This window comes from Petaurus breviceps, unplaced genomic scaffold, assembly GCF_028583685.1.
Source record: "Petaurus breviceps papuanus isolate PSGF00001 unplaced genomic scaffold, PetGlider_PUasm1.0 131, whole genome shotgun sequence".
Taxonomy (NCBI): domain Eukaryota; kingdom Metazoa; phylum Chordata; class Mammalia; order Diprotodontia; family Petauridae; genus Petaurus; species Petaurus breviceps.
In genome coordinates, this window is record NW_027185674.1 from 2,472,469 (window position 1) to 2,500,297 (window position 27,829).

Genomic DNA, 27,829 nt, shown 5'->3' on the forward strand with positions numbered 1-27,829 from the left:
CAAGTGGAGGCCGTGTTGCATGGAGGACCCAGAACAGGTTGGAGAGGTGTGAAGCATAAGGAGAGGTGGAATGTTAGGAGGCTATAATTAGGAAAGTGAAACACATATGGTTAATTAGATATTGGTAAGATCAAATGTGTGCTTATCCCTGTGTGTGACTGAGGTGGAGTGAAAGTCATGGGATTTAAGCAGGCTTAGGGGTCTGGGGGTCAGGTTAGGGCTTTCACTAGCATCATTGTGAGCGCGAGGGACAAAGACCATGTCTTTTCATTTCCATTTAAATAAGATTCATGTATACCAGTTACTTCCTTATATTTGGGAGGGAGGAATGCATAATGATGATCAAAGGATTTTGTTAGTGTATTTTTTCCCTCTGTATATTTTTGCTAATTTTAAAGTGATTTGGTCTAGAGGAAATATTTTGAAGCAGTATTTTAAGAAAAATGCTTTGTCAATACATCATCAACCTGTTCCTACAACTGAGAACCTATTCAATGTGACTTACTATCATTCTTTCCTCCTTTTCCCAACTTTTGTGTATTAAAGGAGTCTTCATAATTAAGAAAAGAGTGTCCAGGCATGCTCTGCCTGACATTGTTAATTGATTCCATGAAAGCACAGTACCTTTAGGTGAAATGATGTTGCATGGGACTCTTAGTTCATAGAACTCTCATAAATGAGTGATTGACTACATGGCTTTATGATGGGGCATGGGTCTAATGCATCAATTATAACATAGATTGGGATAAATGTGATATGCCTGTATATGATCATGTAGCAGAAAAAAGAATTTGAGAAGTCCTATTAAGCTATATAACTCCTATTAAGCTATCTAGCATAATGTTATATATGATATGCCTGTATATGATTATGGAGCAGAAAAAGAATTTGAGAAGTCATATTAAGCTATATAACTCCTATTAAGCTATCTAGTACCAGTTGATGGGAAAGACAACACTTTTAATTTTAAATTAAGTCCAAATTAGGCTATCTTAATATGCTTATTTACAATTTCCTCTTATTTTCAGCTTTTTATTTTACTTGACTAGGAGCAAGAAAGCAAAACTGTCAAAAATCCTAAGTCGGACAGTACCACCTTAGTTCTCTTAATTGCTTTAAACACAAATGTCACTCACATTTATTAATCGCTTGAGTAAAGAAACAGCCAGTGGAAAATTGGGCATTAGAAATCCTCACTTTCCTAATCTCATTATATTTAACTTTTTTTTTCCCCTCCTTTTCAGATACTGAAAAATATTACCTGGTATTCAGAACGGGTTTTAACAGAGATCTCACTGGGCAGCCTTCTGATATTGGTGGTGATAAGAACCATTCAGTACAACATGACAAGAACAAGGGTATGCATTTCACAACAATCTCCTTTGATGTCATTTGTTTATCCCTTTGCATCTCCCAGTAAAGCTGGAATTACTTTCATGAAGTAGAATAGAATATGAGTATAAGATTCCCTTATGGCCATTGTATCACATGATTCTTTGCTTTCCTGGGGGTAAGGGCTGCATATGGTGCCTTTATTCAACAACCATCCTCAACATCTTTAATCAATAATCCTTGACCAAAAGGATCTAACACAAGAGTTGGGGTGAAGCATTAATTTTAAACTTAGAGGAAAAAATGTAGCTTATCGTATCATTTAAATATATTTGTGAAGAATTGTGAGAGACTATCCCCCTTTCTACTTGGTGGAGGGTATCACTGGGGAACTAAGAAAGGTAATTTACCTTTACCAAGTGTCAGCAACGAAATACCCAAAGAGAAAAGTACTCATGGGGGGAAGTGGAGGGAAGAGTGGGAAATTTCAAGAAGAAAAGGAAAATTTGTACCTTGAGCTAGCTGTGTTTACGTTAGTCCTGAAGAGAGCTTTAAGTGCCCAGCAGAAATGCTCTTGTGAAGGAGATGCCCAGCAATGAGAAAATGAGTATAGCTGATGAATTCAGAATTATTCCCCTAATGTAGACAGGTGTAAAATGTGGTTACGGTTGGACTCACCTCTCCCATAATTCACTTTTTATAAAATATAACTAAGTATATCTTTCATTTCTGTTTTCTGACAGGACAAATACCTTCACACAAATTGTTTGGCAGCTTTAGCAAATATGTCAGCACAGTTTCGTTCACTTCATCAATATGCTGCCCAGAGAATTATCAGGTAAATAAGCTTTTGTAAAACTGTAGGATTTCACCTTAAAACTGAGACTTCTTTTAAACTAACATTACCTGATATTTTATATTTTCTCAATCTAGTTTGTTTGGATTTTTAATTTAGATTGAAACTTCATTTTTATGTTCATCTCTAGTCCCCCCCCCCAAATATAAGTATATTAAATTTTAGCAGCCCCCCATATAAAATCTTTTGATAATTTTTTCCATTTTTGTCTATATGATGGCTATTTTATTAATTACCTCAGTGGCAACTTGTCATTGTCTGTGTTGTACATTAACTTTTTGCAGCACTTCAGATGTTTACCTGTGTTTATTTCAAAGAAAATAATCTTCAAGGTTTTTCCCCCTCAAACCTACATTGACAAGTCAGTGGTTATCAAGTAAATTATAAATCTCAATTTCAGGGATTTTCAAGTATTGCATTGAGATACTTCATGACTACTGCCTTACCCTTTCTTCTGGGAAATAACTCATTGTAATTTTAATATTTTTCAAATTAAACACATTTTATAACTCAGTTAAGTAAGATTGGATTGTGTACATAGGATATATATCTTGCTTTGAGAGAATTGTGGTTTTTCTCCCAATAATCAGTCTCTAAGTAAACATTTGTTAAACCCCTATTATGTTCCAAGCACTGTATTAAGTGCTCAGGATACAAAAAGAGGTAAAAGATGGTCCCTGCCCTCAAGGAGCTTATAGTCTATTGGAGAAGCTCACAATCTCATGATCCCTGACCCCTCACTTCTATGTTTCTGGCCATTGTAGATGAGCAGTAGAAGACCATTACTTACTCTTGCCCAATACAAATCTCACCTTTAGCTCTTTGATTAAGAATTTACATTAACTTGGATTTATTTTGGCAATTGCTCTAACTCATTCTATATCTTAAACATCTATGAATCTATCTGCCATACCTCTGGGTTAAATTTAGACACATGAAAAATATAAAATATAAAAATTTTTTTTACTGTAGTTCTCTTACCGATTTTTGTGTCTTCAATCCATAAAACTCACAGATTTATAATTACATGCTAGTTTATTCATTTTAATCTAGATACTCCCTTTCTTGTTTTCATGACTTGAGAGCATCCTTGTTTATTTAATTTCTTTCTATTCCATAGTGTTCTCATCTCCTCCTTTTCCCCTAAAAAATTGATGATGGGGGCAGCTGGGTGGTGCAGTGAGTGAAGCACCGGTGTCAGGAGGACCCGAGTTCGGTTCTGGCCTCAGACACTTAACACCCACACACAAAAAAGAAACTAGCCGTGTAACCTTGGGCTAGTTACTTAACCCCAGTTGCCCTCCACAAAGCAAAAAATAAATCAACGATGACTTTTCACCATGTATCAACCCTCTAGAACCCTGTTCACAAGGCACATTTGCTTCTTGACTTCCTTTATGCTCTATTATTACTTAGCTTTAGGTTTGAAAGTACTTGTGAATTTCAAACCAGTTTGAGGGATGGTGTAGTTGAATGATTTTATTTTAACCCACATTTAGAGATTTTAAAAATACCTAACAGCCCATTCACTTATTTAGATGCCTGTAGGTAACTGGGTAGTTAGGATAGAGCACTAGGTATAGAGGCAGGAAGACCTGAGTTCAAATCCTACATCACATACTTCCTGGCTATGTGACCCTGGCTAAGTTACTTAACCTCTCTGTGCCTCGGTTTCCTTTATTCCAAAAGGGGATAATGATTGCACCTACCTCCCAGGGCTCTTGTGAGGATAAAATGAGATGATTTGTGAAAAAGGGCTTAGCACATTGCCTTTCACATAGTAGGTGTGCTTATCCCCTTTCCAGGGGTTCTTAGCCTTTCTATGTCATTGGTCTAGTGGAGCCTATCCATCTCTTCTCAGAGTGATGGTTTTAAATGCATAAAATAAAATATATAGGATTGCACAGAAAACCAGTTGTGCTAAAATACCGTCAGTAGATGAGAAGACCTGCAACCATGTCTTATGTAGCAGCAGGTCTAGTAACTACAGTAGTGTTTAAGTAATGATGAGTACAAATAATATCTTGAGGTACATTTATGAAATGTGATTTGTTATGAAAATATCTGTGATTTCTGTTGGTGACAAAGTCATTGTGGTTTAGTGCCTACATTTATAACAAAAGGAGATGCCAAATTTCATTTAGAATTTGGCAAAAATAAAAATACAGTTTTTTCCCATCCAAGTTCATGGGCTCCTTATATCCTTGGACCCTAGGACTCTTGTCATAATGAAAAAATGATGTTGCTTACAAAACTTAGTCATTTGGGAGTCTGAAGTATCCCAATTACCTTATTGTTTTTCAATAATTCAATAAATCCATTGGATTGGAGCAGCTAGGTGGTGTAGTGAACAGAGTGACAGATCTGGAATCAGGAAGACTCATCTTCCTGAATTTAAATCTGCTCTCAGATACTTAACTAAATGTGTGGCCCTGGGCAAGTCATTTAACCTTGTTTATCTCAGTTTCCTCATTTATAAAAGGAGCTGCAGAATAAAATGGCAAACTATTCCTGCATCTTTGCTAAGAAAACTCTAAATGGAGTCAGTCATAAAGAGTTGAATAAGACTGAACAACAGCAACATCTCCAGTGGACTAAGGCAAACAGAGGTTAAGTGACTTGCCTAAGGTGATAAAGCTAGTGAGTCTGAGGCCAGATTTGAACTGAGTTCTTCTTTACTCCATGCCCAGGTTTAAAATCATTGCTTAGTGATTGAAGAATTTAAAATCAAAATAGATCCTAAATTAACCATATGACTTCTTAAAGGGATATCCTGAACAAAAGAGAAAGCATTAAAGTAGTAATTATCATTGATTTACTTTGCATGGTTCATAGGTAGCTAGGTAAAACAGAGGATAGAGTGTAACTCCTTAAGTCAGGGAGACCAGAAGACAATCCAGTCCCATAGACTCACTAGCTGTGTGACCTAGGCAAGTCACTTCACCTCTGTTTGCTTAGGTTTCCTCATCTGTAAAATGGAGATAATAACAGCACCTACCATCCAGCACTGATGTGAGGGTCAAATGAGATTATGTTAGCAAAATGCTTAGCACCAAGCCTGGCACACAGTAGGTGCTGTGTAAACACCAATTCCCTTCTTTTCCCCTTCCCCATATTTGCTAAAAACTGCAAATGGGACATTCTTCCTTAACGGTACAGGAAAAAGAACCCTAGGCTTGAGACCTAGTGACAGACGTATGACCTTGGCCAGTCAGCGTGCCTTAGCTTCCCCATCCACAAAAACGAGGACAATAATCCTGGCACTACTGACCACACCAGTTTGTTGTGAGAAAAGAACTTTGTAAATTGCAGCGCACTCCATAAGTATGAGCTATCATTTTCACCTTCCATGTTCAGTTCTTCCTTTCTATTCTTCTATTGGAACTAACCAGCCCCATAAATCTGTGGGCTGTTTGGTTCTTCTCCCTGGGCCTCAACCTCCTACTGTATAAGATGAGAGGGGCTGACTAGATCATTTCTAAGTCTTTTAAGTTTTAAAATGCTATGAGTTGGGGCAGCTAGGTGGCACAACAGATAGAGTATTGGCCTTGCAGTCAGGAGGACTTGAGTTCAAATCCAACCTCAAACACTTAACTAACTGTGTGACCCTGGGCAAGTCACTTAATCCTGATTGCCACTAAAAAAGTGCTATGTGTACTTCATGAGTCACTGGTTTGTTCATTTAAAAAGGAGGACAGGTAATACCTGGGTAGCAGTTTTAACTGCATCTCTAATTATTTATCCTGTTCCATTCTCTTGTTGAACTCTCATCTCACCTAGATTATAAATGCAGTGGGGAGTGGGAGTGGGAGGGGGAGGGTGTTAAGTCCTAGATGGAGATTTTTTCAAACTACATGAGAACTCTTAAGGAATTAACAAGCATTTATTAAGCATTTGCTGTGTGCTAGGCATTGTGCTGCAGATAGCAAGACAAAAATGAAACATTATCTGTCCCCAGAGAGCTTGTGTTACCTCAGGGAAGGCAATGGGAGATACACAGAATATGTATATTGTGCGTGTGTGTGTGTGTGCATAAAATTAATAAAGAGTTTTTTTTTTCCTTTGGCAGGGGGAAGACACTAGTTTTCTGTTCCAAGAAACTTCCCCCCTTTTGATGTAACCTTGGCCTAATTGATGCTAGCCAATTAGCCAAATCTAGACTCCCCTTCTCTATCACTCTTTTTCAGTCCCCTCCACCCATGGTAGATTCCACTAATCTCTTGGACCACAGGTTGAGTTGTGATCTTTGAGCCATGGTGAAATACCTCAGACAGTATTTTGCCTACAACCATAATATGTCTAAAACATTTTATGTGCATTATCTCATTGGATCCTCACAAATACTGTGAAATAATTGCTTTGAGGATTTTCCCCATTTTACATCTAAGGAAACTGAGACAGTTTAAGTGATTTCATAAATCACTGTAAGAATTTGTTCATCTCTTTTACCACATATGAAACCAAAGTTAATGCAAATGTAAAAATGACTAGTGTCTTGCCCTCAAGAAGCTTTCATTGTATTAGGGAAGGCAGTCTTACCTAAATAAGAATATATAACACTTATGCAAAATAGATGCAAAAACAGTTTCTCAGGGAGGGCATCAACACCTGGAGAGTAGTTTTGTATAGAAAAAGGCCTGCAGATTGACTTTGAAAGGAAACGAGGGTTGATTTTAAGAGAAGTGATGAGGAGGTGGTGTGTTCCAGACAGGAGGAGCAGGTGTGGGGTGGGGGAAGGGGGGAGCGGAGAGGAGAGAGACAGTACAAAGGCATTAAGAGACAGGGAGTGTCATTTGTAGGGAGAAATATAAAGACTAGTTTGCCTTGGACTAGGTTGTGGGAAAAGAAATAATCTCATAAGGCTAGAAAATGGACAGGTAGGTTGGGTCCAAGTTGTAAAATGCTTTAAATGCCAAACAAAGAAGTTTATATTTTATCCTAAAGACAATAAAGAACCGATGGAGTTGATCAAGTAGAGAAATGACATGATTCGACCTGTACTCACTTTGGCAGCTGTGTGCAGGATGGATTGGAGAAAGAAGAGATTGAAGGTAGGGTGAGAGAAGATAAGGCTGTGCACTAGCCTGGTGATCCTGGGGGCAAAGAAAAGGTGATATACATGAGAAACGCCATGGATCTAGGAACAAGACAGTTTATGGGGGGAGTCAAAGATAACCCGGGGCTCATGGCAAGATTCAGATCTAACTCTTTCTGACTCTCCAAGTCCAATCCTCTCACCATTGAACCACACTGCTTCTCATAATCCTAGCAAGCTTTGTTCTACTAATGAAGGAAAGATGGAAGTGGCCTCTTGGGTTTTGATCTAGGATACACAACTATATCTTCAGTATGATTAGAACAAGTAGCGTAAAATCTTTGCTGCACTTGCCCCTCAATAAGAGACTGTAGGAAAAACGCACACTCTCGCACCCTTATGCTGCTTCGAGCCTCTTGAAACAAGATACTTTATAATGTGAGATCCGAGTTTTACATGTGCAGAAATAGAGGAGTCTTAGAGCACATGGAGTCCAACCACTTGTTTTATAGATGAAGAGACTAAGCTGCACAGAACTTGTGTACTTGGTCTGTGGTCCCACGGGAGTAAACGGCCACGCCAGCATTTGGGCCTAGGCCTCTGCCTCCACCACTGCGCAGCACTGTCTTTGTCAGGCTGATCTTCATATCTCTTCATATAAAAAACATATCATTTGGGGTAGGTTTTAATCAAATTTTTAAAAAAGGAATATCCCAGTCCTTTGTAAAAATTAGTTCACTAAGAAATCTAACTTCAAATTTTTGATGCCATGATTTGTTATCTTGTAATCTTTTCCAGTACTTGATGACAATTAGTAGTAAACTTGTAGTCTTCAGACTTTATCAAGATTCATCATTATTTTCTCTCTATACATTTTTTTTTAAGCAATCGGGGTTAAGTAACTTGCTCAAGGTTACACGGCCAGTTATTTCTGGGTGTGGTGCTGAGTATCTGAGCCCAGAATTCAATCTCCAGGTCATCCCGACACGGGAGCCGGTGCTCTTACTCGCTGAGCCACCTGGCCACCCCTTCTATACATTCTTAAACTGATGGTAGATAAGCATTGATTTTTATCATTATATTCATATATGATATGCCTTAATCACTAAGTATATTTTTTGGTAGAAAGGGGAAACACATGTCAAGAAATTATTCAGTGTGATGAATTTTTAAATTTAGATTATATGAAAGTCATTTGAGAATGGAAAGACAGCATGGTATAGTAGATAGATTTTCGAATCAAGATGACCTTTGACTTTTGGAATCAAGATGACTCCACATTTAACCTCACAGTTCCCTAAACATCTAAGCCTGTGAACTACAGAGAAGTCCCTGTACTGTGTTGGTGAAGGAGTTCCTACATCATGTGTTCCCTCTATTAATGGAATGCTCGTCTATTTTAGATTCAGAATTAGACGGAATATTAAAAGCCATCATTTTATAGGTGAGGAAGCCGAGACTCAGAATGGTTAAATGATTTGCCCAGTGACACACATAGTAAATGGCATAGTCAGATTCAAACCCATGCATTCTGACTAATGATAGTCTCCTTTTTTGCTACTGCACCTTATTATTACATAGCCTCCTCCTTCTCCCAATTCAGAATGGCCTATAGAATAAAAACTTGTATTATATCATGCCTTCTAGAATTTATGTTACTTATTGTATTAATTTTTCAGTATTTCCTTTCCCTGCCCTCCCCCCCCAATTAATACAGTTTGGAGCTAGGGGGAAAAAAAGGAGTTAGGTTTTTTTATTTAATTTTTGGGCAGTCACATTTATATGATACCAAATTTACATAACCATCTGACTATGATTATCAGATTCTTTTTACCTGCTTATAGTATTCTGACAGTTTTGGTATGCTTTAATTACCTTCGTGATGATTTTATAAGAAATGTCTGGGATGACATGGGGTCTTTTTAATGCTTTCATACTAGTTCTCTAGATCAGTTTCTCATCAAGGCTTATTACTGAATGAACACAACTAACAAACAAGACAGCTGGCATCGTGAGCTGTTGGAATTGTCCCTTTCTTGCCTTGCCTCTCTTCCTCCCTCTCATCAGGAAAGGAAAGATTTATGGTGCCTAGAGACACAGATGCCATAGCAGCATATAGAAGACAATACAACCACAACATGAGTGGTAAAAATCACATTTGGAAGTGGTTTGCCAAGTAGATTGCTGTGAATCTTTATTCTAGAGGATTGCTCTGAGGTCAACCAGTGTCAGCAATTCCTATTAACTCATTTCCTGCCTTCTTCTTACTGCTCCCAGCTGCCACCTAATGTGAGTACTAATGTGAGCAAAGCTATGGAGGCAGAAACAGCAAGCTGACTTTATTGACATTTCTTAGAAGTAGACAAGTGAAACAAACAGGAGCTCTCAGGTCATACTTGTCAATCAGTCGTTCAGCTAACATTTATTAAGGGCCTATTTTGTACCAGTATAAGTACTAGCTAGGGATACAAAGAAAGACCAAAAATAAAGTCTTGTTCTCAAGGAGCTCACAGTCTAATGGAGAAGACAGTGTGCAGACAACTATATACAAATATGATATATATTTGATAAATTAGGGGTAATAATCTCAGAAAGAAGGCCCTAAGGTTTTTTTTGTTTGTTTGCTTTTTAAGGCAATCGGGGTTAAGTAACTTGCTCAAGGTTACATGGCCAGTTATTTCTGGGTGTAGTACTAAGTATCTGAGCCCGGATTTGATCCCCAGGTCATCCCAACAATGGGGCCGGTGCTCTTACTTGCTGAGCCACCTGGCCGCCCCTAAGCAATTGGGCTTAAGTAACTTGCTCAAGGTTACACATCCAGGTGTTTCTGGGTGTGGTGCTAAGTGTCTGAGCCCGGATTCGATCCCCAGGTCATCCCGACACTGGGGCTGGTGCTCTTACTCGCTGTGCTACCTGGCTGCCCCAAGAAGGCCCTAAGGTTAAAGAGACCAGGGAAAGGTTTCTTGCAGAAAGAACTTGAAGAAAGCCATGGAAACTAGGAGGGAGAGCACTCCAAGTATGAAGAACAGCCAGTGAAAATGCTTGGAATCAGGAGATGCAGTGTCATGTGGAAAGAAGATCCAGGAGGCTAACGTCACTGTATTTCAGAGCACATGGGGCTGGAGGAAGGGAAGGGTGTAAGGTGTAAGAAGCCAGGAAAAATAGAGGGAGGAAGAATATTTGTGTTCAAGGCCCCTAATATGAAGGCAGAATTTGGAGAGGAAAGAAAGACTGTGAGCAAGACATTGAAATTAGTAAGGTAGGAAGAAGAGTATTCTGGAAGTCTGTAGACAACAGCAACCAGAATCTTGATTAGGTGATAAATAGGGATTGAATGTGAACCTTCAAAAAGGGACCTTGGAAGTGGTATTTGAATAGATGGAGTAATCCAGCTCCCCTACTACAACTAATGAATAAGGGATAATTGAGTGGTAATGCCACCAGTGCTGGAAAAGGAAGCCACAGAAGCTGTGTTATCCGGAAGGAACCAGGTCTCAGTGAGTGTAAGAAGATGGAGGGAGAAAGAAAGGAAAGGATATAAAATTTGAATATATTTCATATTTAAATATGTTAAAATAAAATAATGAGTAAAATAAAATAAAAAATGAAATCTAGATTCTTACTTTTGGAGCAGGCTTTCCAGAAAGCACTGTCATACAATTTATAGTTTTTTGTTTTAGCAGTGTTAATTGTATTTATGAAAATATGGCATTAGGTACAGCAGTACTCCAGGAGACTATCACATCATTATCCATCCTCAAATTTGTGTCTTGGCGATCAACTGAGTTTTGTTAAATTATAGTAAGATTTGGCTACCAATATATAAATAACATAGTTAAATATTTATTGTTGATTAGGAACATTATTATACAGGAGATTCTTTTGGCATAACCATGTTATATTTTCTTCTCTATAATCTCCATACTAACAAATTTTAAGGGCAATTCATTATGTCAGTTATATGCTTATCACTCTTATAGTCTGTCTTTAAGTTGATAACTGTAATATTTTCATTTTAAAGTAACTTAATGCCACTGGTCATATCCAGAGTTGAATTGTTAATTATAGGTCTTGTTATTTTCTTAAATTACAAATTTGAATTTTCCACAAAATTAACCTTAAGAGTGAAGTGTAGCTTCCCTGTGAACATTTAAATTCTATTCTCCATCTCTCTATATATAGATAATACTTTCCTCACAAGCTTCATGAGAGTTATATAATCAATATAATTATATAATCAATAAAATTTTATTGATATATTTTTACATCATCAACATTTCCCCCTCCATTACTTCCCTCATCCTAGAAACTATCTCTTTAAGTAAAGTGTGACAGAAGGAAGAAAGAAAAAAAAAAGTTCAGCAAAATTAAACTGTATTAAAAAAATGTCTGATGTTCTATCTAGTATCTCAAACTCATAGACCTCCATTTCTTCAGGGGATCAGGGGAAAGGATCTTCCCATCTTTTCTTTGGGACATAGTTTAGTCTTTACATCTCCATTACATCCAGTTTGAATTATTTTGTTGCTATTGCTGTAAATCATTTATATTGTTGTAGTCATAGTATATGTCATTTTCCTGGTTTTGTTTGCTTCAGTTTGCATCAGTTCATACAAGTCTTTCCATGTTTTTCTGTAATCCGTATTTTTATCACTTCTTACAGCAGAAAAACATTCCATTACATTCATGTACCATTATATTTTGTCATTTTTAAATTGTCTACATAACATACCTGCAAAAGAAATCAGTGCCCTGAGAGGTACCAAAAAGCAGATGGTGAGTTCAAAGTTTAGATTAGCTAGTACCTACAGTTCTTCATTCCTTGCCTCAGGGCTGTCTGACTTCCTCTGTTTCTAGCTATTTCAGTAAGGACACCTGAGGAAGACTTCATGTGATGTAGAAGGCAAGATTTAATAATAGTGTGTTTTATCTTAGATTGGCAAGGAGGCATTGTGAGCAATGGCTTCGCTATGTAACTACTTTTTTTGAACTTGTGACTCATTTTTTTAAAGTCAGAATTAACTTACTGTTGCTCAATGCCTAGCCAATAAAGGGGTTTCAGTTTCTCTGCTTTTTTTGGTCTTTGATGATCCCTGTTTGATGTTGGCATAGCAGCGAGCTGGCCAGCCAGGGAAGTAGTAGTGTTTTGCCTTAAAAAATTTGGCTTCCTGTGTTTCCTGAAGCCAGTGGTACTTTGAAGGCAGCTAAATTTTGAAGTTTCAGCTCTACCATCATTTAAATGTGTCTAACTTGCTTTCCAGATTAGCCACATTTAGACAGCTGTTGAATTATGGTCAATTTAAAACTTTCTCAACTTTCAGAAATGCATAGTACTGCAAAGCAGGACTGCTTAGCTGAATTGATAGGAAACTTGACAACTAGAAAAATTGGGTGTTTTTCACTGCTAACTTTTTATTCAAAAACTTTTCAAGATAATCTATTTTAGAATCATTGTGCTTTAACTGAATTTTTATTTCGTATTTTAGAGTAACAAAAATGTTTTACACAGTCGTTTCAGTAGTTGCAGTTAAAATATTTGTATAGACCTTTTTAGAATACCAATGACTTGTAATGTGGTGTGAGGTGGGGAGTGATAGATAATACACACTTTGTGCTTTAGACCATGAATTATTAATCCTCTACCTCAGCTCTGTTCAGCTTTGCATATGGTAACTATATCCAACTGTAAACATGTCAAACTGCTACTTCTGAAGGTAGCTAGTTGCGAATGCACTAAATTTTTATAACATAAAGTAATGAATTAGATAGTTTCATCAGTGTCAACACTATGTATTTGATGCACAAGAATCAATGACAAGAACACTCAAAACCTTATAAATGTTATTGCAACATACTCAGTAAGTGTGAAATTTCAAAAATAGGTAATAGAATCCTGTGTTTGGAAGAAAACTTAGAGATCATCATGTCTAACTTCTTTATTGCACAGATGAAAAAATTGAGGCCCAAAGAGGTGAAATAACTTACCAAATATAAAATACAGCTGTTTGGTAGCGAAGCCTATCTTCTGACTAGTACTACAGTGTTCTGTCTGGTACATCATGCTGCTTCCCTAGGTACTTGACCTGTATCTGGAAGGTTATATGAGCAAATATCTGATTCATGTCTTTAATATTTTTTCAGTACTTCAAGGATCTGTTATTTTATTAATATAGATATTAGCAACATAGATCATAGCTCCATAGAAATTTGGATAAAGGTTTTAAGAATCATTCTGACTGAAAAATTCAACTGCCTGGTGATCAACATGGGAATGAATTAGGCTAAGCCAGGATGGTGCTCTGATAATAGGTATGTAGTCCATCATGGAACCAATGCCTCAATGGCAGAAGCTAGCACTCTGTTGTCATTGCCTTGAAAATACTAAGTCGTCTCCCTGCTACACTGAGACACCTGATTAGGACCATCAGGGAGAGTATAATCCTGAGAAATACTAGTCTTAATAAAACACTCGTGAAATATTAAGTATTTTTATGGAAGTTTCTTTTATCACTGTCTATGAATGACAAACATCTCAGTACTTGTCGAGGAAAAATGGTAGTCAGATTTTCTTTTCTTTTTTTAAATTAAATTTAATTTAATTTTAGTTTACATCATTCATTTCCATAAGATTTTGAGTTGCAAATTTTCTCCCCATTTTTCCCTACCCACCACCCCAAAACAGCGATCCCACTGAATATCCCCTCCCCCAGTCTTCTCTCTCCTATATCTCCCCCCATCCCTGCTCCAATTTTCCAGTAGGGCATGGTGGATCTCTATGCCCCACTGCCTGTATATCTTATTACCCAGTTACATGTGAAATAATAATAATAATTATATATATATATATATTTTAAACATTTTATTTTAAACCATTGAATTCCAAATTCTTTTCCTATCTCCCTCATCACCCACCATTACTGGAAAGATATGCAGTTCAATATAGATTATACATGTGTAGCTATGCAAAACATTTCCATCATTGATATATTGTGAAAGACTGACTATATTTCCTTCCATCCCATCCCACTTTACACTTGTTCTATTCTCTACTTTGATCCTGTCCCTTTTCAAAAGTGGCTGCTTCCAACTTCCCTCCCCCCACTTAGGCTGCCCTCCCTTCCATCATCCCCCCTCTCACACCCTTCCTCACTACTCCCCTGTAGGGTGAGATACCCTATTTAGTGTGTATGTCATTCCCTCACTAAGCCAAATTAATTGAGAATAAGGTTGACTCATTCCCTTTTACCTTCCTGTTCTTCCCCTTCATTATAACCATTTTCCCTTGCCTCTTCTATATGAGATAATTTACCCCATTCTATCTCTCCCCATCTCCTCTCATTACATTCCTTTCTCACCTCTTAATTTCACCTTTTAAGTATCATCCCTTCCTATTCAACTGGTCCTGTATCTTCTGTCTATGTATACCTGTACACATATGTGCACATTCTCACATATGCATTCATACGCCCATATACCCTCCTATATACATATATATAGACACACACACACACACACATGCATCTATTCCTTTCAGCTATTCTCATACTGGGAAAAGTTTCATAAGTTACAATTATTGTTTTTCCATGTAGGAATGTAAATAGTTCAACTTTAATAAGTTTAATAAGTTAAAATTTGATTTTTAACACATTCTTCTCCTCATTGGCTTTTTGGGCCTCTTTTGCCATTTGAGTTAGCCTATTTTTTAAGGTGTTATTTTTTTCAGTAGGTTTGTTGACTCTCCTTTCATAATTTTCTTTCATCATTCTAATTTCTCTTCCCAATTTTTCTTCCACTTCTCTTATTTGATTTTCAAAATCCTTCTTATACTCCTCTATGGCCTGTAACCAGCTTGTATTTTTCTTGGAAGCTTTTGGTGCAGGAGTTCTGATTTCACTGTCTTCCTCCTGTTTCATGCTTTGATCCTTTTTGTCCCCAAAATAGGAGTGTAAAGTTGGATTGCTCTGCTTGCTTTGCTTCCTTTGCTTGCTCATGTTACCACTCAATTACTTGACTTTTGAGTTTTTGCCACAGTAGGACTCTGCTGTGAGACAGAGGAGCTTTGTCCCAATCACTGGGGTTTTCTCAGCTGCCGAAGCTATTAGTTGGGTGCCCTCTCTGAATCCTCCACATGCTCTGGCAATCTGGTCATGCACCCCAGGGCCTCCACCCTAAACCACAATCCTGACCCAAGTAGGTTAAAGCAAGAGCGATTTCCCCTCAGACTGGTCTACCTGCAATCTGCAGGCCAGGAGCTCTGAAGTCACCACGTGGCAGCAACTGCACAGCCGCCTCTCCTCAGCCTCTTCTCACCCCAGGGGCAAAGGCCGACTGCACTCCAAAATTCCCAGTCCACGCTGCACTGACCTCTCACTTTGTCGTTAGCATCTATGGGTTGATAATTCTGCAAACCACCACATCTGCTGATGATCTGAAGTCCCTCTTGCTGGATGCTGGTCAGGCCACCCTAAGGCTAAAACCTTGGGTTCGAGTAGGACTGGGCTTGGCTCCTAGAGCGCTGCGCTGGCTGCTTCCTGCCGGCCTGCCGGGCTGTCTTCAGCGGGACGTTAGCTTCTCTCTGTCATTTTGTGTGTTCTGTAGCCAGCTCCGTCCAGTCCCAGCCCTGTAGTGATAGGCCTGGCAATGGCCCTTGCTGTTGGTGGGTCACCTTGCCGCCACGTGGATCAGGCCTTTTCAGGGCCTCTATGTCGGCCCCTGTCATCTTCCAGGCCTCTGTGACGACCACTGTCGTCTCTAGATTTTCTTAAGGTCAATATTTTAAGGAACTTGAACCAAAATAATGTCTTGTATGTCTTGGGTAAATAATTGTTGAAGGAATGAATGAAGGATTTTTTCAAGGGTGGAAGGAATTTCTTGCGTTTTTGCTATGTCTCATCTGTAAATCATTTACCTGTATGGATTTTTACTTCAGGGATATACTAATTACAGAGGCATTAAATATGGGATTTATTTGATTGCAAGGCCTGAGCAACCACAAGGAACAAAATTGAATTATAGAATCTCAGAGTGATAAGGAACCTCAGTTATAAAGAACGTATTCATCTAGTCAGGCCTGTACCTGGAGGATGAATGCCATCAAAGCATCCCTGAGAAAGATCTAGCCTTCTCGGCTTCTTTTGCCTGTAGCTGATGAGGAACTTACTCCCTCTTGAGGCAGCCTATTTCATTGTTGTATAATTCTAACTGCCAGGAAATTCTTCCTGATGTTCAACTGAAGCCTCCCTGAAACTTCCACCAATTAGTCTTTCTCCATCTGCTATAGTGAAAAAGAAAAGTCTGCTTCCTCTTTCATAAGACTATCCTTGTAAATACTTGTCCTGTCAAAGTCTTGTTTTCTTCCTTAATGTCTTCATCTTATTTTCCAGTGTCATGATATAAACAAGTTGCCCAAAGACAGTTCTACATAAAAGTTGATTTTCTTTACATAAAAGTAAAGTAAAAAAAAAATACATAAAAGCTGCATTTTCTTTATTTCTAAGATTACCTGTATCTCAATTTACTACACTCAGTTGATCCGTTAGGCACTTATTAATTGAAGACAGTTGATTGAAGTCTGAAATCCTCCATGTTGTTCCAGTAAGAAATGCTCACCAAAATTATCAGACATGGAGCACAGTTTTAGTTTTAGTTTTTTCCTCCCACCTCCTTACCTCAGCTTTTTGACTGTGCACTCTAATACTGAAGAAGCTAGCTGGTAATTATTTTCTAAAAATGTATATTTTCCCGAGAAAATTTTCATGTCAGGATTATCATATTCCAATTAGGGAGGCAGCATTGTGTAATCAGTCAGCAAGCATTTTTTAAACACTATTCTATGCTATGTGTACTATGCTAAGCCCTGAGGATACCAAAAAGCCAAAAGCACAGTCCTTGCCCTCAAGGTTTTGACATTCTGATGGAGGAAACAATGTTTAAAATTTTTTCACAACAGGTTCAAGTCCCAGGCCTATCCATTCTTAGCTGTTAATTGCTTGGCAAATCATAGAAGTGTGCTGAACCATACTTGTATTATCTGTAAAATGGAGGTGATAATACTTATACCAATGTTTATCTTGAGGAAGGCACTTTATAAACTGAAAAGTGTTATAAATGTTCATCATTTTTGTTGTTACTGTTGCTTCTTGAAGCAAAATATTTTTAAGCACTAGATTTGTTTTAAACACTGGATTTGTAGGTATGAAAATGTCTCTTATTTATCATAACTTGGCTATAGATCTTTCTTTGAAAGAGCAAACTTTCTTTGAAAATTTGATCCACTTGGGAAACAGTGGTCATTCTTTTAAATGATCATCTCTGAACTCTATGAGCTTTTTTATAATTTTGTGGTGATATGATAGAATTCTTATTCTCTTTGTTCATCTATAAAATGAGGAAATTGGACCTGATAGTTTCTAAGACTTTTTTTGGTTTCATGTCCAATAAGTTAATATATATTGCTCAGAGAAATCCTTTCTTTAAAGTCAAATATAGGAGAAATATAGACATTTTGAGTGAATACTCAAATCAGTGGATACACACCTATGCTTGAACACTCCAAATCAGACTCTTACGTGTTCTCTGGTTTCTGTGGCCTTTGTATTGCTTCCTTTCTACATTATCCCAGAAATTTCTCAGAACTGTCTCATAGGATCATCGATCTGGAGCCAGAAGGGATTTTTTAAGATATCTAGTCCAATCCGTTCATTTTATAGATAAGGAAACTAAGGCCCAGAGATGTGAAAGTCATTGGTCAAAATTAACACAGTTAATAAATCACAGAGCTGGGAATCAAGCTTAGGTACTTTAACTGCACATTTTTCTGCTATACTTTATTGACCATCATCATAAGAATCATTGACCAGGTGGCCACAATGAAAAAAGACCTAGTCTTTGAGATAAGACTATGTTTTGTATACCATTGTAACTGGTTGCCTTTGTAATTGTCTTTAATTCAATTGAGCAAGCATTTATTAAACACTTATTATATATATGAACCAATGGGCTAGGCTCTAGCAATGTAGAAATAGTCCTGACCCTCTAGGAGCTTCGTTGGTGGTACGGTGGAAGGTTATGGGTGCATAGAGGACCTAAGATATCCATGAGTAAGTCCCCCCAAAAAGAGAGTAAAGAGCACAAAATAGAAATGGTGTACTCTAGATTTATTTTCAAGAGGGAGGAACAGAAAACCTTTCTTGATCAGGAAGGCGCCTGAGCTGTGCTTTTGAAGGAAAGGATTCCTACAGATGAGAAAACATTGTTATCAGAGGCATGTTACATGCAAAGTAACAGAGACAAGAATGGCTGGTCCAGTTCTGAGGACAGCTAGTGGTCCAGTTTGGCTCAATCTATAGATTGTATAAAGGGAAGATGATATGAAATAAGCCTGGTAATATAGACGGTAGTCAAATGTGGAAAGTCTTAAATGCCAGACTGAGGAGTTTGTATTTAATCATAGAGACAATAGAGGATGACAGGAAGTTTTTGGTCAGAGATGTGGCATTATGGGGATACAAGTCAGTAGTTCTGGGGAGAGATTAGGTTGGGATTAATACATTTAGCAGTCATCTTCTTTAGGGCTATCAATGACATAGTGACTATTTTTTTTTGGTGCCCTGGACTTGGAGTCAGAAGGCTGATGTGTCTTGCCTTCACTATATTCCATAGGATCCTGGGTTAATCACCAAGCTAAGATGTCCTCAACACTAAAATGACAATAATAATGTTTGTACTTTCTAGCTCACTGGACAAGTATGACAAAAGGGGATAGGAATTAAGACTGAGATAACTATACTTTCTTTGGTTTAAGGAGCTCTCAGGTGAAGAAACACCTTTGAAAAGGCAATTTGACCTGCCTTGAGCACTGAGGAGTTAACTGGATTTGCCTTGAGCTAGTATTTGTTTGAGGCTGTGCTTGAACTTACTCCAAGGACAACACTGACTCTGTCACCCTGCCTCACCTTGTGAGGAAATTACTTGGTAAAAATTACAAGGCACCATGTAAATGTGAATTATTGTTTTTTGCCTCCTTTCCACATTTACAAAAAAACATTTCTAGTTTTTGTAGCAGTACTTCCATCAGTATATCCCCAAGTCTTAGTTATTGAAACCAGTAGCAAATGCAAAAATAGATTTGAGGAGGTGATTCTACATGAAGAAAGGGGGCGGTGGGAACTCTTACCTTCCTTCTACTTGTGAGAGGCATAGAGTTAAATTCCAGATCTTTGGGAGCATTTTTCTGTGTAGAACAAAACACACTTGTGTGTTATGTTTTATATTAGGCGATTGCATTAATTAATTTGCAGGTGTCAGTTAACCTTTCTTTGTAACTAAAATCTTGAATTTAACTTGTTCATCTGGAGAGTAAAGAGGGGAAAACCTGGGCAAATTCAAGGTTCCCACCTGCCCACAATGCACCCTAATGGTCTCATCATTTCTTTATTTATTCTTAATTAGGGAAGAGTTGGTGTGATGGTAGGAGGCCATGTTTTGGATCAGTGTAGGTGGCCAGTTCAAATGAAAGGAAACATCTTTAAATCAAATGAATTTGTCAGACCCAGCAGCCTCTTTTCCTTTTGCTTCTTTGGTATAAAATTACTCATCATAAAACTTTTTCATATGATCAATAATGATTTTTTTTTTGCTTAAAATATAAGTTCTTGTGGGGAAGGGGCTATCTTGTATTTTAACACATTGCAGAAGTTCATTCAATATTATGAGCTGATAATCTACCTTTTTTCTCAGTTTCCTGGGAAGACTTTGATATGATGGCCAAGGAAGATGCTACTAAATGTATTCTTGGGTCTTCCCTCTGAGTGATCAAACACAAATCAGTTTTCAGTTATTTGTTAATTAACAAACTGCCTTTGTTTAAAATGTCATCATCCCAATTGTTCAAATGAAAACAGAGGTATAGATTGTTCCAGTGACAAAGCTGGAATTGCGACTCAGAATTCATTCGCTGTGACCGCAGATAACTAGGCTGTGATTTCCAGGTAGAGTCAGTTTCAGTCTAGGTAGAGCATTGTGTGGAAAGAGCACTGAGCCAAGTCTCAGGATGACTGGGTTCTGGCCCTGGCCCTGATGTGTGACCCTGGATGATAATAGTGCAAAAACGAACATTTTTATAGCACCTTAAATTTGGCAGAATACTTGAAAAGTCATCTCACTTTTACTCACTTTCTACATCCATAAAATGAGGAGAGTTCAATTAAATGGTCTTTAAGGCACTTTCTATTCCTAAAATCCTATGGTGCTGTAGAGAATTAGTGATGAAATCTTATACCTTGACATTTTCCATTTTCCAGAAAAAGTAGATTCTTCCATCCACTTTGCTGCTGACTCTGTCCCAATTTCCTCATTGTAATAATAGAAACAATGGTGGCATGCCTTACTATATACAATAGTGGCATAAATTATGTAGTAATTGAGTTCATAAAGTATTTCTACATTGAATTTTTGAAAAACAAATAATATTTTAATTGTACTAGAAGAGGTTGATTTTTTAAAAATCCTATTGTTAATAGCATTATGAGGAAAGAATTAACTCTTTTTTATGAATCTAGCCTTTTTACATTGTGTTTACATAAATTAAGGGATAACTAAAGAAAAGCACTAAAAGCCAGGTCCCAATTAGTACAAATAATAAAGCCTGTGAAGTGGTCACATGTTTTTGAATTCTCACTATTTGAAGTTATAGTTATGGTCACTGGTTTTGTTCTGAAAATACTCTTGAGGCTTCCTACTGAGTGATCAGTCTGAAACCTTGTTTGACCCAAAGGGACTGGAAGGGTGGAAAAAAGGAGGATTAATCAGATCAGATTTTTCCATTTCCTCACAAAGAATTAAAATATGTCTAAAATAAATGGTCATCTCCATTTCTTATCACTCTGCAGTAGGTCAGCACTTTTACAATTTAGCCTTTCTTTACCTCTTTCCTCTTCCCTTTCTTTCCAACCCTCTTCTGATTTTCTTCTTCCCTCTCTTTGTTCCTCCCCTTCTTCCTTCCGTTAGGTTTCTGAAATTTTGGATTATTCATATTTTGATTTACATTAAGTGGAACATTCTCTTACTGAACTGTACTTAATATTGTTCTAAGACACAAATTAATAAAAGTGAGATTAGGTTTATATTCGCTTATATATGTGTAAATATTCAAAGACAGACACAGAGACTTGACCTCTCCGGACAAAAGGAGACCTAGAACTCTTTGGAGTGAATTCTAGTAACCTTTTCCCCCATAATTAGGAGATTTTCAAGTTGAGACAAATAAAAAAAGGAAGCCCTTCTATATGATTCATCAAATACTGTATCAAAATCACAGTATATTTGTGCAACTTATGTTACTTGCACAAGTAGAAATTAGATTTCCTTGTGTGTAAAAGTTCCTTTTATAAATAGACTTTTGTCCAATTAGTTTTAGCAGAGTTTTATAATGGTGTCTCCCATGGAGGTTAAGTAGCAAGTATGAACCAAAATCAAAATCATCATTGCAGAACTTTTTATGGTAGCAAAAAAGAAAAGAAAATTGATATCCATGGGGATGTGAATATAACGGAATATTAACGTGCTTTTAAAAATGACAAATATGAGGAATTCAGAGAAACCTAGAAACACTTGTACAAACTGATGCAAAGTGAAGAGAACAGAAGCAAAGAAACAGTAGGTCAGCACCAGTGATCTAAATAAGAACCATCGCCAAGTGGTAGCTGAACTCAATCTAACTGCAGTGAGCAGCGCTAGTCTTAAAGGACAAATGCGGAAACACGCTTCCCTTCTTCTGTAAGAAGCACAGCAGGCTGCAGATTCCGAATATTGCCATCCGAGTGCCACGTAGCTCCACTTGATGTTTTATAATAAAGGAGGGGTCTTATGTATGCAGGTGGAGGGGGCGACAGTAGGAGTATATTGGGAAATGAATATGATGTAAAAAAAAATAAAGGTAATTAGTTTTAAAATATTTTTTAAATTTATGTTTGTAAAGGCCTGGTCTTCAAATGAGTAATTAGTATTACATATAAATGATCATTTCTTCAAATGAAATATCCAAAAGGAATTATTGAAACAAAAAACCCAGACAGGGTGTCCCAAATCATTCTCAATAAAGAAACTTCATTTAAGATTCTATTCATATATCTTCAGACAGTTTTCTAGGGAAAGATAAATAGTACCCAATTAATATTCCTATGCCTTTATTATTTGCCTAAGAGAGGAAATAGCTTGAGCAAGTAATGTTTATGTGATTTCTCACTTTCTTAGGTAGAATTCTTCCTAAATTACCAAGAAAAGATTGAAAGAACTTTTTTCCTCTAGAATATTAAAATCAAATTTGTATTTTGTCCTCTTCCTTTTAACTTAAATTAAAGAGAATTAACTTAAAGAGAAATTCTTCTAGATCAAATGTTCTTGATCTTTTTGTTTTGTTTATTGATCCCTTTTGCAGTCTGATGAAGCATGTGGACCCCTTAATAAAATTATATAAAATATGTAATATAAAATACACAGGATTACAAAGGAAACCAATTTTATTGAAATATCGTTATTAAATAATTTTTAAATAAACACGTTCAGAGACCTGAGGTGAAGAACCTCTACTGTAGATAGGAAGCTCCTCAAGGTGCTCTTTTTTCTGGATCACATCACAATTAGATTGTGAACTTCTTGAGGACAGGGACTACATTAGCCTCTCTTTGTACCTCCAGCTTATCACAGTATCTGGCACATAATAGATGCTCCTTGACTTGACTTGGTTTGATCTTTTGCTAACTGCATCAAGCCCATTATAAAGACTCTAAGTTGTCATTTGAATGAACAACTTATAAAACTGATCCACTGGTATGTATATTTTGAATGGATATTAAAAATGAGCCCAGAATTGTACCAGAGTTAAAAAGTAATTTAGGTTGCAAAAATGGAAGTGGGCTGTGCTGTTAACCCCAAACTTCTACATGAAAACAAATTATTATCTTTTTTTTAATACTGCTATATTTTTTTCAGTGTTTCTGAATGACCAAGAGTCATGGAACACTACAGAGTCTAAAGAACTGAGCTGAGGATTATCTAAAGGGCAGTGGAGAGAAGCAGGATGGGATGCAGCAGGCAACAACTCCTTCAGGCCATTGGGGGATGCAGTAGATAGACCATGATGATAGAAGTCAAGGAGACCTGAGTGCGAGTTCTGTCTCTGACACATATTAATTAATTGTGTGATCCTCAGCAAGTCATTTTAATTTCTTTCAGTGTCAGGTTCCTCATTTGTAAAATGAAGGGCAGGCTCAGTAATTTCCAAGTTCTCTTCCTACTCTAAATGTATGATCCCTTGTTTACAAGGAATTATTTAGAGGTCAAAAACCTCAGGGAAATGTGTGATCAAAGAGAAGTTGGGCTTATAGTAGGAAGGGATAACCCATGAATAGTCCGAATATTTGTAACGGGAATGGGAATATGAAGATCTTCCCTGCCCTTTACTAGGCTGAATGTAGTCCCGTGGAGCCTGTGGTGGGAGGAGCTTGCTGAAGGGTGGAGCAGAGCCCACAGGAAGCTGGGAGTCAGAGCAGTTAGAGGAGGAGGGAGGAGAGGAGGCACCTAAGGAGACAGCTAGGCTTGTGAGTGTTTGTGGAAAGGCTGAAGGATGATGTGGCTCTTTGCTGCATTGTGGTGTATTAACATCTATGTGGTTATGATGGATTTGGTTTTCTGGTATATGAATAAATGTTTCGCTTCTGTCTTCTATGTGGAAAGTCTGTTATATTTTGTGACTGAGCACTATGTCAGCCTATTTACAGTCACTGTTGGCACTGTGAATATTGTGTTGGCACTACAATACTCCATCAGTATTCTAATTATGTCAGTAGAAGTGGAAGGCAACCTCTCCTATTGACCCTTGTGACAAACTGATGAGATGACAGGAACAAGATTCATGCAAGATAGAGAGGCATTGATGGATTTCATGCTGCGTTCTTTGGAAGAAATAACTATATCAAAATCAGAGAGCCATTTGGATGTTGAAGCCCAGGGCATAATCTTAAATTATTTCCATCACTAATATTAAACAATGTCTTCACTTCAGATCTTGCCTTACTACTCTTGTGACCCTGGGCACTTAGTGTCTGTTTACCTCAGTATCCTCATCTGTAAAATAGGGACCATAATAGCAATTACCTCCCAAGATCATTATAAGGATAGAATGAGATAATATTTGTAAAACCTTAGAGTTTATATAAATAAACCTTAGAGTTTATACAAATTGTTGTTGTTGCTGTTATTTGTAAGACTAGAAGGGCAGATAGGAGGCACGATGTGAAGAGCTTTGAACACCAAACACAAGATTCCATATTTCCTCCGGGAGGTGATAGGTATTAATTGGGGGGGGGGCAGCAGTAAAGGTTGTGTCATAGTCAGACCTTCATTTTAGGAAGATCACTTTGGCAACTGAATGAAAATTGGAGGGGAGTCGAGAGAGACTTGTGGCAGGAAGACCAACCAGCAGGCAATATTGTAATGCTCGGGGCGGCTCGGTGAGCACCGGCCCTGGAGTCAGGAGGACCTGAGTTCAAATCCGGCCTCAGACACTTAACACTCACTAGCTGTGTGACCTGATAAAGACTGTAGAGATTTGAACCTGTTTGTAGGTAGTAAGGAGGGAGCCAGTGGACAGGAAGAGATGGAAGATAAGTGAGACATTGGGGATGACAGAGGTGCCAGGCCCTTGGAGAGGTGAGATGAAATGAGATCCCTTGGGCATGTAAACCACTTTGCTTTGATAAGGACAAGGGCTGTTTCTTTATGTGAAATGGGGGTGAAACCAAAGATTGACAGAAGGCATCATGGGAGATGTGATTTGAAGTGTGACAACTAAATTATATCTGTGTCATAAATAGGGTGTAAACAGAGATCTAATTTAACTTTCTTTATGAACTTCGCTAAAGACTGTCCGAGTAATACAGTTAAATGTATATGTAAAGAATGTGTTCTTAGCTGTTTGAAATAAGATTTATCTGTTGGCTCTCTTATTCTTCACCTGCTAACACAGGTAATGGGGTGATGTCGAAAGGTTTGTGCTATTGCCAAGTATAACCTAATTGTCATCGGGAGAGAAGAGACTAGAGGGAGAATCTGAAGCACAGCTGGTAGATGAAAGAGGGAGGGAAGTCATTATCCAGAGGGGAAAAGACTTTAGGAGTAGCACCTTCTTCTCTGAGGGCTTTACCCCATCTCTGGTGCTTTCTATCTTCAAAGTGCTAGCAACACGTGTCAAAAAAATAAAAACAGAGATACCACATAGAAGGTGCTTTTTCACTTGTATATTTTCAGATGTGAAAAAGACCTCACAGGTCATTTAGCCCAACCAATACCTGAACAGAAATACCCCATATTACATCCAAAGCAAGGGTTCATTCAACCTTTACCAAAGACCCTCAATCTCCCTGCCTCCTACAGCAGCCCACTCCACTCTAGGAGGGCTAGTCATCAGGAAGTTTTTTCCTTGATTACGGAGACCTTCAGTGGCCTCTTTCAGCACTTTCCCATTGTTGTGAGTTTTTCCCTGTTGCAGCAAGCAAAACCAACCTAATCCCTCTTCCACATGATAGCCTTTTGACTACTTGAAGATAGCTATCATGACCCCCCGCCAGAAACTACAAAGATGATCTCAAATTTGGGGGACACTTTGTATACTAGCTGCCTGCAGCAGAGATTTGTACTTCACTTTTATTGCTCAAGCACATGTTGAGCTATACCCTCCCATTCTGTAAGGAACATTTAAAATGTGTAGAATCTGTGAAATAGCGAAATTAGGGTGATTAAGTCTGGACAGTTTTTCTGTCACTAAATTACCATGGGATGCTTGTACAAGGTATTTAACCTTGCTGTGTCTCCAATTTTCAACTTAAAAAATTGGAACAATTATACAAGACTACAAAAATAAAAATCATGATGACTGCTTTCAGGTATTTGAAGGTCTTCCCTGGGAAGAATAAAAGTTCTTCCATAGGACAGAACTAGAAACCAAGAGATAACAATTAGGGCGAGGTGGAAATTTCAGTTTATTACAAAATAGCACTAGAAAAACTAATCCTCCAAAACAGAAATGGACATCTTCGCTAGAGAGTGAGCGTCCTTTCAGCAGAGAATGAGTGATCAGTCACCTATCAGGAATGGTGCATATGAGATCCTTGGATGAAGAGAGTTAAACTAAAGCACTGAAATTCCTCTTAAATTTTGACAGTCTATGATTCTAATACTCGTGTCTCTTTGTGGCTATAATTAAAACACAGACATCCATTAAATGGCTATTATATATAAGGTGTCACGCAGAGTACTCATAGGGCTAAAATCTTCTTAAAAATCACAAAACCTTACCTTGAACAAGACTACAGTTTAGATGAGAGGAAGAAGTAGCAAAGGTGAGATATATAGCCTTTGACACTTTCATAGACCTTTCATCTCATTGTTTATTCTTCAGGTGTCATAACTACTCATCCTGTGTGACTGTTTTCCATGAGCTCCCATAAATAGGAACTCAGAGGTTCCTCAGTGTAGACTGGAGCCTTCCCTAAGTGTCTTTACTCTGTATAGGTTCCAGTGTAGTACACAGGTTTCCCAATAGTAGTCCCTCACTCTCAATGAATAACTGGTCCACCTCCTCTTCCAATCGTACATTTCTCTGATAAAACATACCACTTCACCTGTACAATTACCTTTTTTAATATGCTGCAGCCTACTGATGCCAGTCATGTATCTCGCCATTGCTCTTTAGGTACCCTGTCATCTAAATTCTTGGCAAATCGCTTTGCTAGCCAATATAATAATCCAAAAAAGATTGGTATTTAAAATATAAGCCTTCGTTTCAGGGAGAAGCCAGGGGTCATCAAAAGTGTATAATTTAGCAGATGTAATTCATCCTGCTTTACTTTTCCTATTCAATTTGGGACCCTGGTCATTGTCTAGTGTTTGCCAATATATGTAGGAAAATAAATAATAAACACACACATACAGATAGACATGCGCTATCTATCTAAATGTGTATCATCTGAAAAAAGACATTCTTTATTTGAGTTTTCCAGTGTAAATAGACTGCATTCTTATGAGTGTTTATGGATATCCCTTTAAAAGGGTTTCATTGTTCTGATATTTCATGCAATTAGCTCAGTGTCATTTGTTTGAAGAGCAGCTAAGTGGTGACGTGCACAGAGTGCTGCGACTGGAGTCGGGAAAACTGATCTTTGTGATCAGATTACTAGCTGGGTGACCTGGGGCAAGTCATTTAACCTTATTTGCCTCAGTTCCTCATCTGTAAAATGTGCTTGAGGAGGAAATGGCAAACCACTGAAGTACCTTTTCAAAGAAAAAACCAAATGGGGTTAACAAAGAGTTGGACATGACTGAAAATATTCACCAACAAAAATTTGTCCTGAGGAGCATCTGTAGGACCTTCTCATCCGTAGGTAATATCTCTTTCATTTGGATCTTGCAATAGACATCTTTCATGATGATGACAGACAGCTTTGGCAAGTATATGTCTCCCTTCTCAAGCTTTGCTTGCTATTCATAATCAGTGAGTCATCAAACAAAATTAAATATTTGATGTCCTTCTAGAAATACACTATCATTTT

General features: G+C 37.7%; 1 protein-coding gene across 2 annotated transcripts in view; it reads left to right on the forward strand.

The window, feature by feature from the left end:
* The window catches only part of DYM (dymeclin), a 622,931-nt gene that overhangs the window by 306,517 nt on the left and 288,585 nt on the right, over positions 1-27,829 (forward strand). For both annotated transcript variants that reach the window (XM_069104416.1, XM_069104414.1), the window contains exons 12-13: positions 1,245-1,358; positions 2,076-2,170. In XM_069104416.1, the coding sequence (XP_068960517.1) occupies positions 1,245-1,358; positions 2,076-2,170 (209 nt within the window). The remainder of the gene's footprint in view (positions 1-1,244; positions 1,359-2,075; positions 2,171-27,829) is intronic.